The sequence below is a fragment of the Vespula pensylvanica genome, chromosome 19, assembly GCF_014466175.1.
Source record: "Vespula pensylvanica isolate Volc-1 chromosome 19, ASM1446617v1, whole genome shotgun sequence".
Taxonomy (NCBI): domain Eukaryota; kingdom Metazoa; phylum Arthropoda; class Insecta; order Hymenoptera; family Vespidae; genus Vespula; species Vespula pensylvanica.
This window is the reverse complement of record NC_057703.1, coordinates 2,855,596-2,874,189: the sequence shown is the minus strand read 5'-3', so window position 1 is coordinate 2,874,189 and position 18,594 is coordinate 2,855,596. Positions and strand designations below refer to the sequence as shown.

Below are 18,594 nucleotides of genomic sequence, written 5' to 3'. Positions count from 1 at the left end.
TAAAGGGGAATGACCATGGACCAACCAACCTTTCTCCGTTGTTTCATTTTTTCGTAAGAAATCTCCACTGATTTAGTTCATGTTAATGTGAACTAAATTAATTATTGATAAAGTACTGATAAAATAATGATTTAATTCGTTTTAATGTGATTAACATTTGATTTCAAATTTTTTTTTTATGAATTATTTTTATCATTATCGTTATCATTATCGCCATTACGTTATTCCTATTATTTTATATACCTATTACTTCTTATAAATTTTTTTTCCCTTTCAATAATTATTTTTCTTTCAATAATAATTGAAATACTTTGCCATATTGAGATCAAAGGACAGATCGAATGGAAATTTTTTATTATAAGCGTAACGATTTTTGAAAATAAATTTCAAGTCGATCTTAAAATGTAAGATACATAAGATTAATATTTGTCGTTCGATATGTATTACATCTAATGGCAAAAAAGATAAATGATTAGAATTTTTGATTGTTTAAATAATATATGACTTTTTCTAAGAAGAAAAGAGAGTTAAAGACGCGAAAAAATCGATTTTTAATTTTGCGTTCTTTCTTTCTCTTTCTTTTTTTTTTTTTTGCAGGAATATATTCTTTGCAACGAGACCAAATACTAATTTCTTAGAACAATTATTGACAGCATCATTCATAATTCACAAATACATATTAATAATGAAACCACACTGCAGTGTACATTTATTTAAATTAATTTAAACGCGTTTATTTCGAAAAATCATTTTCGTAGATCAACTTCTTTTTACTAAAACGCATAGATTATTTCAAATTTCAACATCTTTCTTTTCTTCGACACACGAACGAACAGAGAATGAATTGTTTGCGTTTCGATCGAAAAACTGCATGCGTCTTAAAATACTTATGCGTATGCACGCGTGTGTGTAAAATCTAAGAAATAATTTAAATACGTAAATCGAGACATTATGTTAAGTCCACTAATTAAAATTATCGTACGATCTCCGATAGCATTAAATACAAAATTTACAAAAAAGATTCCTTTATTATATTCGAAATCACATTTTCAACGTTCCAACAGAGATTAAATTCTTATACGTATTGCGTAAGACTTTATAAAAAAATTTTCGAATTAATCGAGACACCACAATATTTTCTTAATTAAAAATTTCTCGAATATCATATGATCTATAATAAGTAAAAAGGTAACCTCGTTTTTATAATAAAATATTATAAATTCGAGTTAAATTATTCGTTCCTTTAAAAAAAGAATACGAAGAAGGAATACGTCATTTTAGATATATAATATTTTAATATAAAACACACAAAGATCGTAAAAAATGTTTGAACACCTGAAATACTTTCGTAATATAATCACCCGTTACACTTTTCGTTATATCGAAACCATAAATAACTCTTTGCGGTCATACCTAAAAATAAGAAAATAGAAAGAGGGAAAGAGATAGACAGGGAGGGAACGAGAGCAAGAGAGAAAAAGAGAGAGAGAGAGAGAGGGAGAGAAGTGCATCGATTCATCGAGTTATGTGCTGGCGAGTTCGCGTCGATACTACGAAGATGACGGTGATGACGGATGCAAAATTGAAACGAATTCTCAGAAGTATCTCTCTCTCTCTTTCAGTCTCTCCTTTTCTCTTTCTATCAATCTATTAGACTACTCTCTCATTCTCTTTCTCTTTCTCTCTCACTCTCTCTATCTATCTATCTATCTATCTATCTATCTTTTCTCTCTCCATCTTTCTCTCACTATCTATCTATTTATCTGTACATCTACCTATCTTGCTACTCTTCTCTCTCTCTCTCTATCTCTCTCTCTCTCTCTCTCTCTCTCTCTCTCTCTCTCTCTTCCTCTTCCTCTCTATCTATTTATCATCTCTTTCTCGGCCTTTCTCTCTCTGTCTATTTATTTATCTATTTATCTATCTATCTTACTATTCTTCATTCTCTTTCTCTCTCTCTCTCTCTCTCTCTCTCTTTCTCTCTCTCTCTCTCTCTCTCTTTCTCTCTCTCTCTCTGTCTCTCTCTCTTTCTCTCTCCCTGTCTGTCTCTCTCTTTCTCTTTTTCTCTTTCTCTCTCTCTGTCTCTTCCTCTTTCTGTCTTTCTCTTCCTATCTTTCTTTCTCTCTCTCTCTCTCTCTCTCTCTTTCTGAACGGACACGCTCGATTTGCTAACCACGGTGACAGCACGAAACAAGAGAGATATCTCTCCTCCTCCATCGAATGGCACGCACCGTTGGACTTTATAAAGCGACAAAGTCGTCTCGACGCCTCGTTAGTGACCAACCATTATTAAGTGCCGCCCCCGTTAACGAGCCAGAACGATCCATCCGAGGACTCTTTTACCAAAATGGCTCGTTGCTACATTCGAAACATTGCCGTTATGTACTTCGTACTCTTGACTTGATAATAAATCCTGCCTGAACGGATCACTAACGAAATTCGATTAAAACTAACCGATTTATTTTCAATGGCATATACAAATATATATATATATAGCAATAGGTCTACACAAAATTTGTTCTTTTCTTTTTTAAATAAATATATTTATATATATATAAATAAATAATATATGAAATAATATTGAAATAATATTGAAATATAGTATAGTATAATTATAGTATAATAGTATAACACAAAGAATTTATATTATTAAATACTATAATTATTGTTTCACGATATATACATACGTATATATAATTATATTACATACATATATCGTACGATCATATAGAATATATATCTCTAAATATATTTCATAAAAATACTATAATTATACTATATTTTAATACTTAAACAAGAAACAAACATGACAATCTTCTTATATATGTAACAAATTTAATTTTTTACTTCGTATCAGAGAAAATGAAATAGAATTAAAAAAATATATATATATATAAAACATGAAAGTTACACGAATATTATTAAAATTTTAAATGTACCTATCCAAATGATTTATTATTTTAAAGTACATAGAAAATTCGTAATTCGTGACAAATTAAGTAGTTTTATAATTACCGCGAAATATACGTATTAACCGGTTGTTAATATACATTATTTTCTGACGATGTTATATTATATATATATATATATACACACATACGCGCGTGCATGTACATGTGTGTAAAGTATATATATCATTTCAATTCGTACTATTTCACTTTACTCTACGTTAAGTTGTGCAATCGTGTAAGAAACTTCTTTCGTTGCTCTACATTCGCCGTGCTTAGATAACACATTGAAAGTTATTTAAATTCGACTCGTAGAGTAGAGAAATTTATTTAACAGACGTTCGGATTAACTATATCTATTCAACCTAGAAACACCGGTACTTGTCTGTAACTTTCGATTTTACTACGTCAAGGAAGTAATCGAAATAGTTAACGAGTCCTCAAAACAACTTCATATTTTATGGTGTTACTGTTGTAAAATACGTACGAATTAGAATACCAATAGGATATTATATATATCCTGATTTCTGTCTGATTTAAGAATATATATGAATGTGAATTAACAGGAGTGAATATAAATATACAAGCATAATTTGTTAGATTAGTATAGAAAAGTATATTATATTGTTTTAGTATAATATAGTATTGTATAATAATATTATTTTAGTATAATATATATTATTAATTATAATTTTTTAATATAATTCTGCATATATATATATATGTATATATACATATGTATATATATATGTATATATATATAAGTATGTATCAGTATTTTGTTATTTAATTATAGTATTTTTATTAAATACAAGATTATATAATATTATATTTATACTATAACAATACTATAATATATTAGTATACATGTAAACATACTAAATAATACTAAAATTTTCAAATTATATCATTTTTCATAGACAAAAGATTAGGATATAAAAACTAAAAAACGATAATAATAATAATGTTCATAATAATCTTAGAGAAAATTAATAATTTCTTAAAGAAAATAAATGAATAAACACGAATGAATGTATGTTCTCAATTTTGTAACATAATATAGTATAATATAGTATAATAATATTCTAGTATAATCCATAGTACAGTATATATTATTCAATTATAGTATTTTTATTAAATACATAATTACACAATATTATACATATACCATAACAGTACTAAAATAATCTACTATATAATATATAGTATACCAACATATACTTAAATATATAACACAATATAACGTATAGTATAACTTTCAAATTATATAATCTTTCTTAGAAACGATCAAAGATCATATTACAGGAATTAAATAAAAAACAATAAAAAAGGATAAAAAATAACAAAGCAATAAAAAAAAAAAATAATCTAGCTCAAAGTAAATGGAAAAAGTTTTGGTGTAAATTTTCTCAGGTATCAGAGTGAATAATGAATTTAAAAAAAAACATTCTAATCCTCGATCGATCAAGTCTAACGCGTAGAGTTATATAAAACCCGTTTAAGTTATACCTGGCACAGAAACAACAACAATAAAAAGAATAAAAATAAAATTTAAAAAACTGGCTGAAGGTAGACAAATTTTGGTGTAAATTTTCTCAGGTAGAGCGAATAATGAATTTTAAAAAAATATTCTAATCCTCGATCGATCAAGTTTAATGCGTAGAGTTATATAAAATTGAAGCTGTGCCTGGTACAGAAACAACAACAACAACGCAACGACGACGACGACGACGACGACAGTCGACGATATTCATACGTTCGAAGGTTCGAACGAATAAAAGAACGAAAACGAAGATGGTATCTCGCGTACATCTTGTGAAAGAAGTGAGGGATAGGGGATGGAGGTGGGAGTGGGGGTAGTGGTAGGGATTAGGGTGGGGGGCTGAGGGATACGGGCTAGAAAGAAAAAGAAGAGAAATGAACTTTACCTTGACCGTTGGAGTGATTTTGTTGCGGCGACTGTGGCTGGCCCTGCGTCAGTATAATTTGACTTTCGAGCTGCTGGAGCTCGGCTTGTAGCTCGTTCAACTTGCTGTTGGCCTTCTTCACGATAGTCGCGACGTCCGATAGCGCCTTGCGATCGGTTGCAACCTCCCTAAGCTTCTCAGCACCAGCTTTTATTTTTAATTCCTGAAGAATAAACATATAGAAAAAAAAAAAAAAAAAACGTTTAGTATTAATAATACTGATTACAGCAACAATAATAATATTAATAATAATAATCATAATAAAAGTAATATTTAATAATAATGATAATGAAAGGACAAAGTATATAAATAGAAAACCTATTTTTGAATAATAATTTATCTATCAGGTGATATTCGATATATCTATCGAGTGATAATAAATAAATCATAATAAATAATCTTTGAATAGGCAAGTACTTATTTATCGAAGGGGCCTTATCGAAGAGACTTAGCGAGAAAAATTTTTAGATACATATTAAAAAAAAAAAAAAAAAAAAAAGAGAAAAAAAAAGGAAACGGATATAATAAAATCAAAGATCAGACGTGAAAGTAAATCATGTGATACTGATCATTATATGATTTAGTAATTCTAAGTAATTCTGAATTTAAAATATTCTTGACAAGTTGTAGATCATTAAGGTCGTCATTGTACGGAGAAGAAAAAATTTTTAATTGGATAAAAAATAAAAAAGAGAATACGCTATCGCAAAAATTCCTAAATCATTTTTGATACTTTGAAGATAATAATGCTCATCATAAACGAGAAAAAATTTTTCAATAAAATATTAAACGAAACCATTTTTAAATAAAAATAGATGATGTAAAAAAAAAGATGGTAAAAGTAGAAGTGATATGGGTTATGATCTGTATAATGGTAATGGCAAGTAACCATAAACGCAGAGTATCCCATAAAAGATTGGATACCATAAAAAGAGGGAGAGAAGCGATTTAAACTTGAAACAAGTAGTAGAGAATTTCAAATAAATAACAAAAAGTATAATAAGAATAGAAAATTTTAAATATCGTTTCGAAATGACGATAAATCTGATAATATTATGATAAGCTTTAGTAGGTTAAATAATCACGAATTAAAAAATCTGTAAATAGGTAGTATCTCAAGAAAATATACTCGAATAAATTACAATTACAGAAAATATATATTAATATATAAATATTAAGAAGAAAACGATTTATAAATATAAAGATCTTTACATTGTTATATTCTTATTAGGTAATGAATAATTATAATAATTTTTATTAATGATTTATATTTATTATTAATTTGTATTATTATTATTATTATTATTATTATTATCATTATTATTAACGTCATTTCTTTCGTTCTTTTTTATACTTGTTAACTTTTATTAATTTTATTGTTATAATATGGAAGAATAAAGAAAAAAAAATAAAAGAAAATGAAGAAACACAGATAGACAGGCAGACAGATAGAAGACAGAAAGAGAGAGAGAGAGAGAGAGAGAGAGAGGTCGAATGAATGAACAGTAGATTTGACTCGAAAATTCGAAATAAACTCATTTCGAGTTCGGTATGATCGATCTATTACTCGCTCGAGTGCACTTTCATCTTTCAACGGAATAACTTCCTCTCGAGACGAAGCAAATGGAACGTAAAATTGCACTCTATATTATATTGCTTTATTTCTTTACCTTATATTTTATTTCTCTTCTCTTTTCTTCTCTTCGTTTATCGTCGATGTCTCACAAGAAGGAAACAAGTCTCTCTCGTAATACTAACATTAATCGATCGCGAAGCTTGCTCGTCGTTAAATGTAACGGCTTGTCCGATAGCGAGCGAGTTAACGGAAGTAAAGAGATTTTTTTTTAGAAGCTTACTACTTTCATTCCGTTCTTTAGTTTATCCGAAAATAAAAAAAATAAGAAAAAAGAGATCAGAAATTTGCCTTTATGATTTTTTGTTAAGATTGAAAATCACGTGTAACAATCGGAATCATTATTTTATGTTAATAATATAAATGTTTGTAATATATTATTGTCTATTTATATATTGTATTAAGAAATAATAATAAAATGATTTATAATATATATATATATATATATATATATAATGAATTATTTAATTTTAGTTATAATTTTTATCATTATACAATTACGTACGAATTATATAATATTATATAATAATACAAATATATTATGTATATAATATATATAATTGTATAATAATAAAAATTATAACTAGAATTAAATAATTCATTATAATACATGTTATATATATATATATATAACATAGTATAAATACATAAGTATATTAAATATTTATATATATTATTATATATATTTTTATATATGTATTAATAATAATAAAAAATTATTAAATTGTAATTATTGTTTCCTAATTAGAATATTTATATACACACATACACAAGAATATATAATTTTTTTATGAATAACATTTTTTATCTATTATTCGTATTAATAATTATTAAAAATCACTCGGAAAATCGTCACAATTTATATAAATTTATACATATATCTGTAGAAATAAATTATTAATTTCATTTTAGAGATCTAATATCTATTATTAATATTTTTAAAAAGATAAAATAAAGAGAATGTTACAACTTTTCGTTAACAATTTCATTGATATTTTCTATCATCGTTTATAAATTTCATTGAGCGACATTATATAAAAAAAATTTTTTCCAATACTAACTTTTTTAAAAATAATTATACACTCTCTCTAAACTAACATAAAACTTTTTAACGCACGAAATAGATACATAGATACATATACAATATTTTAATATAAACTTGCAAATACAAAACAGACAAAATAATGAAAACATTTTAATAAGTAATATTATATATATATTTTTTTTAAAAGTAATAAACAATAATATTGTTATTATTACTAACCATTATTTTTTCCAATCTTTGTAAATTTGTTACCTAAGAAAATAATATAAGTATAATAATTACACTATGGTTATATTTTTTCTGAATACACGAAAAATGCTTTCCAATAATCAGTTTTGTACGCTTACGTGACACAGTTATTTTATAATTGATTATCTCTTAATAAAATAGATATACAGTAATAAAACAAAATAATAAAAATAGCGGAAACACTGTTTCCATTATTTTGTCCAACCGATGTATACATATATACATATATACACCCATACACATATATTATACATATATAGATATATACGTATATATTATGTCAGTATTTTCCGTTCGAAAAATGTATACTGCGGAGAAAATTACCGACGCCGTGGACAGGAATCGCACGGTTCGAGTCTCAGGTAGAATAAATATAGCGTGCAAGAGACAGAGGAGGAAGAAGAGGAAGAGGAGAAGGTGGAGAAGATGGAGAAAGAGGAGGAGGAGGAGGAGGAGGAGGAAGAGGAGGAAGAGATGAAAGAAAAGATGGAGGAAAAGATGGAGTTGGTGAGAAAGAGAGAGAAATATATATATATATATATATATATATATAGAGAGAGAGAGAGAGAGAGAGAGAAAGAGAGAGAGGGAAAGAGAGTGAGAGGAGTAGGAGAATATTGGCGTACGATCGTAGCAAAACTCGTTTCTACGCGACTCAGAAATCGTTTCAGAATCTTTCAGACCACCCTCACCAAAATACCTTTTCATCCAACTTTAGATACTGATCTGACTTTTCCTTCTTCGTACGATTTACAACACGTTAAGTAAACGTGGACATACATATATATAATGTGTGTATGTATGTGTATGTTTTACAGTAACTTAAACGTTTCATTTATCATAGGATGAATATATTATCGTCGAATATTAAAATTGATAGATTGGAGAATCAACAAAATTTAATCATAAATAAAATTTTGTGATTAATTACGAGGTATTTTAGAAATTATATATATAAATGTATTTATACATACGTATATATATATATATATATATATATATATATATATATATTCTATAGGATTATTTCTATATGTATTACTTCACTATTATCTATTGAACGCTTTCGATTCGATGATACGTACCAAAAAAAACTAAAAAGCATTGAACTTTCGATCCGATCGAAAATCGGATATTTTATTTCGTACTTGTAAAATATTCGACGCATAAAATTTTCGAATACGAAAAACTTTTCTTAATATATATTCTTTTTTTTTTTTCTATTGCTTGTAACAAATGAGATATCAAACTACTCCTTAATATATATGATCAATCTACACATACACATACACTGAGAGAGAGATAGCAAACAGATACAGACACGCACACACAATTAACTTGTGTATTTAATGTATACATGCTCTCACGACGACCTCGAAATGTTTTATCGTATATCCCACGTTGAGAATTCTTACATTAGACAGTAAAGGAAAACAAATGACATGACATTGGTGATGTTCATAAATACAACGCAACAAAAACTAATCTATACCATATAATCGAGCGTAGGAGTAATCGAACAATTTACTAGTTCACGATTCCCTTCGATTTTTCAATAAATAAATAATGTCTGAATCTACATTGAAAAAAAAAAAAAAAAAAAAAGAAAGTAATAAACAAACAAAACAAAAAGAAAGAAAGAAAGAAAGAAAGAAAGAATAAAATCCTAAAAATAAAAAATAAAATAAAGAAATAAAAATGTTATAAATATCAACATTACTTATTGAATGTACAATCCGATGCAATGTACTATCAAGGTTGAATAAATTCAACCAACTTTTCTGCAAATTCATTCGTATAAAAAAAAAAAAAAAGATAGAAAGAAAGAAGAAAAGATTTTTTTAGATTAAAAGATATATATAGAAAAATAAATAAATAAATAAATAAATAAATAAAAAAGAAAAAGTTAAATTCTCGCCGTCGAAATTCTTTTCATGTCAATGGTCTGAATGAATTCGAAACGATCAACAAGAAACGATGGGAGACGACGTCACGACAACGTATCAAAGACTTTCTTAATGATACGGTGATTCATAACATGGTCTTTCAATTCCTCGTACAACACGACGCAGATACTTGTTTACTTACTTTACAAGACGTTTTTCATATTAAGCTTACGTGGAATTATTTACATAGTTTTCTCAGATTTCGTATGGACTCGCATAAATTGGTTCATCCATTTATTATTCTTCTTTTTATCTTCTTGGTTGAATATTTGTCGAAATCTTTCTTTTTTCTTTTTTCTTTTTTTTCGAAAGTCATGACGATGATAATAATAACGATGGTGATGATGACGACGATGATGATGATGATGATGTTGATAATGATGATGATGATAATGATAATGATGATAATGATGATGATGATGATGATGATGATGATGATGATGATGATGATGATGATGATGATGATGATGATGATGATGATGATGATGATGATGATGATGATGATGATAATGATCAAACGACGAATGAAGAATAAGTAGAACAAGCAAGCGCATGGGTGATACCGGGTGTAAATAAAAACAAACGAAGCTTAGCCCGTGCTAGTTATCGTCTGGTTGAGATGATGGATCAAGAGAAATATATCTTCATATTATATCTTCATTCGTAGAACAAATATTGTCTACAATTATAGTATTAGTTATTACATAATAATGTTATATTATAATTTAATAATGTTATATTATATAACTTTATCTTATATAAGTTTATCTTATATCCACGATAAAAGTATATATACACACACGTATATATACGTATATATGTATTATTATCTTATAATATTGTTATCTTATATAACTTAGTTAAATTACTAAAAAATATTAATAGATTGGTTATTATATAACTAATAATAAAAAGATTAGATTGAGGATGTTCTTCCTGTCTATATTCGTTCTAATTTTATTTATTGAATAGTAATATATGTATCTCCTGTAGATACGATTTTATTTGAACGTGAAAAAGATCTATATTACTAAAATACACACACACACACAGACACACGTTTTAGATAAAAATTCGATTAAAATTTATAAGGCTTAAATATCATAAAAATTTATAATTATAATTTTTATTATAAATTAATTTTAACATAGATTTAAATTATTTTATTATTGATTTATATTATAATTTATTTATTATGGATTATTGTGTGGAGTTTGATTTTCTTTTCTTTTTTTTGAATTTATATTTTTTTAAGAATATTCATAAATCGCGAAGCAGAAATTTTATTAGAATGATTATTTATATGAGTTAATTAAATAAATTATAATAAAAATTATAGAATTTATAATACATTTGCATTGAGCTTTATTAATATTTTTAAAATTAGTAAATCAAATTCAAGATTTTTTTCTGAATTAGTAATTTAAATACAAGATTATAAAAATTGAAAGTCTTACAGATCCGATATAAATAAAAGTTTTAATTAATCGAATTGAAAATGTAAGTATTTAATATTAATAATAAAAATAATAATAACAATAAAAATTTTAGATTCGTAGAATAAAATATTTAAAGAATGGATATCTTCTTGGCATAGCTATTTTGACATAAAAATTAATATGCAAAATTATCACAAAAACAATTAAATTTTTATTTTTCAAGTTGATTATTTTCGTCTATGTTTGAAATTACTCTTGTACTTACGTTTATTTTCGTTAACTATAGTTACTTGCAAATAATGAAGATTGAAAGATAATCTTTTAAAAAGATGAATAGTTTTCAATTCAAGAGGACATTAAAAATCCATTACGTGCAATTATCATAGAATAATAAATAATTGATTGGGGGAACCTTTTAACTCGGGTAGAATCTTTTTAGACTTCATCATTTACAAATAACTGCCATCATTGGCTTGTTGCTTGTTTCTAGATAGATATCAATCATTCAGCTTGTCATATCTTCACACATACAAACGTTACTGACATATATTGATATTCTTCGCTGTAGATTAGGACTAAAGATATAATATATAATAAGAAAAAGAGAGAGAGAGAGAGAGAGAGAGAGAGAGAGAGAGAGAGAGAAATTTATATATATAACATATATAGTAAAGGAAATTTAACCAAGTAGAAAACAATCCCCCATGATGATGAATTAATGACTACTGATAAATCTAAACGAAGAACATAAAACCTTGTTTTTTAAATATAATTTCTCATGAATTTATTATTCATCAAAATATAATATATTATACATACATTATATTTCTATTATATTATAAAATTTATTTCTATTACATAAAAATAAAACATAATAATATAAATACAAATTTTATTACAAAATCTGTCACTAATTGTTTATAAGATTTTATTATCGTTTTATATATCGTTCAAATTTATCTCGACATTTTAATTTAAATATAATCGATTATAAACTTTTTCAAATATCATTTTTGTTATTCTTGAATTTTATTCATTTGAATCGTTTGTAATAATTTTTTTTTTATTTTTGATATTATTAAATCGTCATAATTTATATCATTGTCCATTTATATTATTTATATTATTATCATATAAATTAATTAGTTTTCAAATCAACGCATGATTCCATTGAGTTGACTAAGTAATGTTAAAAAAATTTTATCTAAAAAATACTAATATCGATATACATATATAGAAATAATAAATTATATAAAGAAAAATATTTAGTGAAAAATAAAAAAAAAAATATATTTAATATTCTTCGTACATTTGAATTACATTTCGCTTTAGAATAGGACTTAATAGAAGATCCTATATATAACATAAGATATGAAAGGAGAAATACGATCATACGTAGTAAGAATCCACAACATGGGAAATTAATTAAATATATACGCATATGCACATAATAGTTCCAAGTAAATGGAACACGACCTTCTAAGAAAAACGTCCTTGAATAATTTCCTATTAAAAATTTTCTCGTCTTCGTCATCGACATTCAGTGACACGTAATTTCCATGTTTCATGATTAGAAAAGCTTTGCAAGTTCCATTATCACATTAGGAAACAAAAGACCAAGTCTTCCTTTTTGCAAAATACAGTAGAACCTCTTATAATACTTGAAATATGTTCTCTGTTACATGAATCCATTTTTTTCTACGATTTAATGGATTATCTATATGTATTCGAAAATATATATTTATAAAAAAAAAATATGATCTAGATAAATTATTAATAATTCATAAAATATACAATTCATAAAATAATGTAAAAAAAATTAATGAATTATTAAAAAAAAAAAAAAAAAAAATAATCAAAAGTTGTGCGTCAAACGAGTCAAAAAAATTTCATGTAATTTTTTTTTTTTTTTTTTACTGTTGGAAGTCATGATTTGAAAAGAAAAATAAAAAAATACAAATTCTTTCTGGATAACATTCGTTAAGAAAAGTTAATAAAAATTGAATCAGATTAAAAAGTATTTAATTTTTTATAAAACTTGTTCTTTTTTTAAATTTATTTAAAATATAATAGTATTTCTTTTTTTTTTCTTCTTTAATTTATCTAAGATAATACTTTTTGTTTTCTTTATTTATATAAAATATAATATTTTTTCTTTTTTAATTTATTTAAAATACTTTAATCTTTTGTATACGATCAACATTTATTAAATACATACGTAAAATATATAAAAACTAAAAGAGATATTTAATATGATTGTTAGATGAAATTACCTACATAAATATCACGTTACACGAACATAAATTATAATTTTAAATAACTCGTATAACATGGTATTTAAAAAAAAAAAAAAGAAAAACAATTTTGATAAAATAAATAAAATCGAATAATTCTTATATAACAGAGAAGTAAAAAATTAGTAAACAGAAAAAATTTTTTGAAATTTCGTTATCAAAAATTCTTAGTACGATTATCATATGTATATCATTAATACCATTATTATCATTTTCAATTGAAACATTAAAAAAATATTCAAATAGAATTTTTATTATTTAAATTAATTTTCTTCGAATATTAATTAAAATTTTCGTAATGTTTTTTCTTCTTTTTTCTTTTGTATATATTTATTTCTCTAAAAAAAAAAAAAAAAAAAAGAAAAAAAAAATATTGAATCTTGTACATATTCATTTTAGATAATCCTTAAAACGTGTATATTATAATAAAATTCCACTACATGTAAATATATTAATTTCCGATAATCATTAAAACATTAAAATAGAATTTTTATTTATATTTAATATATCCTTTAACATACTCAAACTTCCTCATACTCAAATTATGCAAATATCAGATTTTTTTCCTTCCTTATTTTTTCAAATCATAATTCATCAAATAATAATATTTGACATTCGTATAACACGATTTCGCATAACATGGTCTCAATATATGTACATAAATCCGTTTTATACGTGGTTCTACTGTACTCTCAAGATAGATGCTATTTTCGTGAGGGCAAAAATAAAATTCGTTCGGCTGCAATCGCAATTCGAAAACGAAAAAAAAAAAAATAAAGAAAAAGGAAGAAGATAAAAAGAGAAAAAGAGAGAGAGAGAAAGAAAGAAAGACAGAAATAAAGGAAGAAAAAAGAAGGAGCTCGAAAAGGATGAACGAAAGACGACGATGCGACAACACACACACACACACACACACACACACGTATGTATGTATGTATATATGTATGTAATATATAAAATCTTGTAATCATATAAACAATTATATGTAAAATCTAATAATCTTATAAAATAATAATAATAACAATAAATTTTTATAAAAAAAAATTTATAAAAAATAATATGTAAAATCTTGTAATCATATAAACAATTAGAGACAGATTTTGTAATAAAATTTATATTTATATTATTCTGTTTTATTTTTATAACATAATAGAAATATAATATATGTATAATATATTATATTTTGATGAATAATAAATTCATGTAATGTAAGTACATACCTTACGTATTTCTCTGCGTATGTGTTCCCGAAGTTCATCGAGACGAGCAGGCAAGGGCACTTGATCACTGCCAGCAACTCCGTACTTGCTCGACAGTTCGTAAAGCACTGGGTGCCTGATGTAATCGCCCTAAAAAAAGAAAAAAAAAAGAGAAAAAAACAAACAAATTCGACATATAAAGACAATTATATAGGATATATAGGATATATAGAATTATCTAATGCTACCTAAGCAGTGAACGATGTTATTTTTCAAATAATACGTGACTATTTCGACTTTGATAAAATCGAAGAAATCTGATAAGATTTACAGCGGTCGATTTTTGATCGATTTTTAACATTCTTGTTTTCGTCGGAATCATTCTCCTATCTCGATTCGAAACGAGAGATTGAGTAGAAAGAAAGAGAAATAAACGAGAAAAATGATTCTAATCATTTCGTTCGAATATGATTCAGCATGGTTAAACTTATAAGTTAGTATATAGTTTACATTGGTTAGGTTGTTCTTATTATTCAGAAATTATTATTTGTTCTTATTAATTAGAAATTATTTGATTGGTTAATAATTAATCTGTTGAAATTGTTTGTTTTTTTATGTAGATATAGATGATATTTTTGTTAAGTAAAAAAATTTTTTTTTGTTAATATTCAATCATGTTAATATTTAATGCTTCGATTTATTTGATGTTATATTAAGTCACTATTTGTATATAATTTTATTTTATTTAGTATGTTTTATTAGTATATATATATATATATATATTCTTTATTGTACATCCCTTTATTATTAGAGTTTATAAGGATATCTGTTTCCCTTTTTGCAATCCATTTACAAAACTTTTGTTAACTTAAAAAGAAAAAATAATTAGCAAAATATACTACTATTAATAACTGGTATTATTATACTAATATATCAGTTGTAATGTTAAAAAAAAATATATTTTTATATTCCATCAAAATTTAATAAATATTTAGCATTTAAATATATTTTAATAAATATATTATTATACATACTGTTATCATATATACTATTTCGTGTGTCCGTGTAAAGTATATTCTACAATAGTATATAGTTAATAGCATATTAGTATAGTAACACAGTAGTATGTATCCTTTATGAAATATTAATAAATATAAAATATATAAAGGACTATATAATTATAAAATACTAATGATTTTAATATATAATTATGACGGATTTAATTTATGACTTGTACGATAATAACTCACTCACAATTAAATCGGAAATCTTATTATATTAACTGTAGTATATTAAACTCTATACAGTTATTAATACTCAATTAGTGATATGCTATAATATATTACTATATAACTACTTGTATTTATATAACAGAAGTATTAATGCTACTATAGTATAATAGTAACTAATAATAAAATTAATAACTAGTATTTTGAACTAATATTAATTTTTCTTTATTAATATATTATCAGATTGATCGTTAAATAAAGTGAAAAAAGATTTTCTTGTAAATAGAAATTATTAATTCTTTTTCCATTAATAAATTATTCTATTTATTTATTTATTTATTTATTTATTTATTTAAAAATGTAAAACACTAGTTATTCTAATATATAATTGTGATAAATTTAATTTATGACTCGTATGATCGTAACTCCCTGTTAGACCGGAAATCCTCTGACGCATATCACCTCGTTAAAGGTTCTCCATTGCGAATAGATTGCAATATAGATTGACGGACACGATGTAAGAGAAAAAAAAAAGAAAAAAAAAAGAAGTATCGATTTCGAAGTCCCGAGTATATCGACATCGAGACGACCCCAAAGATTCGCGCTCGAACGAACGATCGATTTTCTTTAACGAGATTCTCTCACTCGACTATAAATTACGTTCGCTCCAGGCTATACTAAAACGCTTCTGAGTTCTTTAACACGTTCACTGCCGAACCTATTTTGCATAAATCGTAGTATTCATCTAATACGTGATAAAACAAAAGATAATAAAAAAAAAATAAAAATTCAAAAAAAAAAAAAAAGAAGAATAAAAAGGATGAAAAATTTATTGTTATTACTTTGTTTTTAATTAATCTTTTTAGTTTTATTAAGAAGTATGCTTTGTTCTCTCTCTTTCTCTCTCTCTCTCTCTCTTCCTCCTTTTTTTTTTTTAATGGAAAAATAAAGAGATCTTGTAAATGTATTAAATAAAGTATAGAAAATTTGCATTCGTTTATTAATTATTTTTTTTTAATGTTTGAAGGTATTATCAAAAGATATTTTTCTGTTTATATCCTGATAAAATTGAAAATATACTTTTCGATTAAAATTAAAACGAGTTTTCAAGAATTATCTGAAATATTTTTAAAAATTTCTTTTGCGATATTTGAGACTTATAAGATTATATTTTTTTAATAAGTAAGCAAATAGAAATTATTCTTTCTAATAAATATAATAATAAATAAATATATTTTGTAATATATACAATAATAATAAATAAATATATATATACATATATATATATTTTATAGTATATAGTACAGTATATAAAAATACTGTATCTATATATTTTATATCTCTATATCTATCTATAAAAATAATATACATGTATTATCTGATAAGTATAAAAATAATAAATATATTTTTCTAATAAAAATATTAAATATATTTTTTTCTAATAAGGATAAAATGTAAAGAAAAAAGAAAAAACAATGAATTTATTCATATTCTTTATCTATAAAAAATATAATGATTAGATAACCATTATATAATATCTCTAAAGTCTATTAATTAATATTTCAATAATATTCTCTATTCTCTCTTCTCTCTCTCTCTCTCTCTCTCTCTCTATCTTTATAATATATATGCATATTATATATATAAAATATATATATAACATAAACAACATAATATATATAATATTAAATATTTAAATATTTGATTTTGATTTGATTAATATTAGCTATATAAATAATGTATATATATATATAAAATATCTTATTTTATTAAATATTGATTATGTCTAATATTATATATATATATATATATATATATATATCATGCACATATATATACATATTTTTTCTAAAAAGTTGGAGAACAATATTTTATGATAAATATAATTATAATAAATACACTTTCTAATAATTATATATATATTTAAAAAAAATGATATGTATACAAAAAAGAAATAAACAAAAAAAGAAATAAAATATAAATACCATGCTTAAACCTATAGAAGCGAAACAGGATTTCGCTCTCTGTCGTTTCGTTGAAAGACATCTCTTTACAACGCTGACTTTTTCCTTTTTATGAAGACTAACGAAAGACATTCTCCCTACGATTCTGTTTCTTTATACCGATCATTCGCGATATATTAAACAAGAGTTTGACTGTTCCTTCACTGACGAAGTTCAAACTGTTACGTGTACTTTATTTTATATAATTAATATAATTCATTATTATATTGGATTAAAATAATTCAAAGACAAAGTCCGCAAAAGCACGTACGATTTCTTCCAATAAAATCAACGAAAAACTCTATTACGTTGGTAACAGCTGATCGTTGCTTCGCAAAAAAAGAAACTACAAAATTAAAAAAAGAAAAAAAAAAAGAAAAAAGAAAATTTTTATAATAAAATTAATTAAATTCTTGTAAAACACACTGACACTTTATCGACGATCATGAATCATCGTGATCGATATAATTACATTTCCGGTCGACCTTGAAATTAATTCACATTAAACAACACTCACGTAGAATAACAAAAGTAAATCCTTATTGGAAAAAAGAAATCGCGAAAGATTTAAAGGAAATCTTTAAGAGGGAAAAACTTTTATTAGAAATAAAATTCGATCACTTTTTTATCCGAGTAAAATTA

At 24.6% G+C, this 18,594-nt stretch overlaps 1 protein-coding gene across 4 annotated transcripts in view; it reads right to left on the bottom strand.

Moving 5' to 3' along the window:
• LOC122635854 (serine/threonine-protein kinase N) overlaps positions 1-18,594 on the bottom strand; it is a 72,639-nt gene that overhangs the window by 44,836 nt on the left and 9,209 nt on the right. For 3 of the 4 annotated variants that reach the window (XM_043826516.1, XM_043826517.1, XM_043826519.1), the window contains exons 1-4: positions 18,183-18,222; positions 17,935-18,148; positions 14,742-14,870; positions 4,877-5,078 (exon numbers count right to left, since the gene is read on the bottom strand). In XM_043826516.1, coding sequence (XP_043682451.1) covers positions 4,877-5,078; positions 14,742-14,870; positions 17,935-18,045 — 442 coding nt within the window. In that variant the 5' untranslated portion in view covers positions 18,046-18,148; positions 18,183-18,222. Of the gene's footprint in view, positions 1-4,876; positions 5,079-14,741; positions 14,871-17,934; positions 18,149-18,182; positions 18,223-18,594 lie in introns of those variants that run through there. The other variant, XM_043826518.1, reaches the window with a different exon arrangement.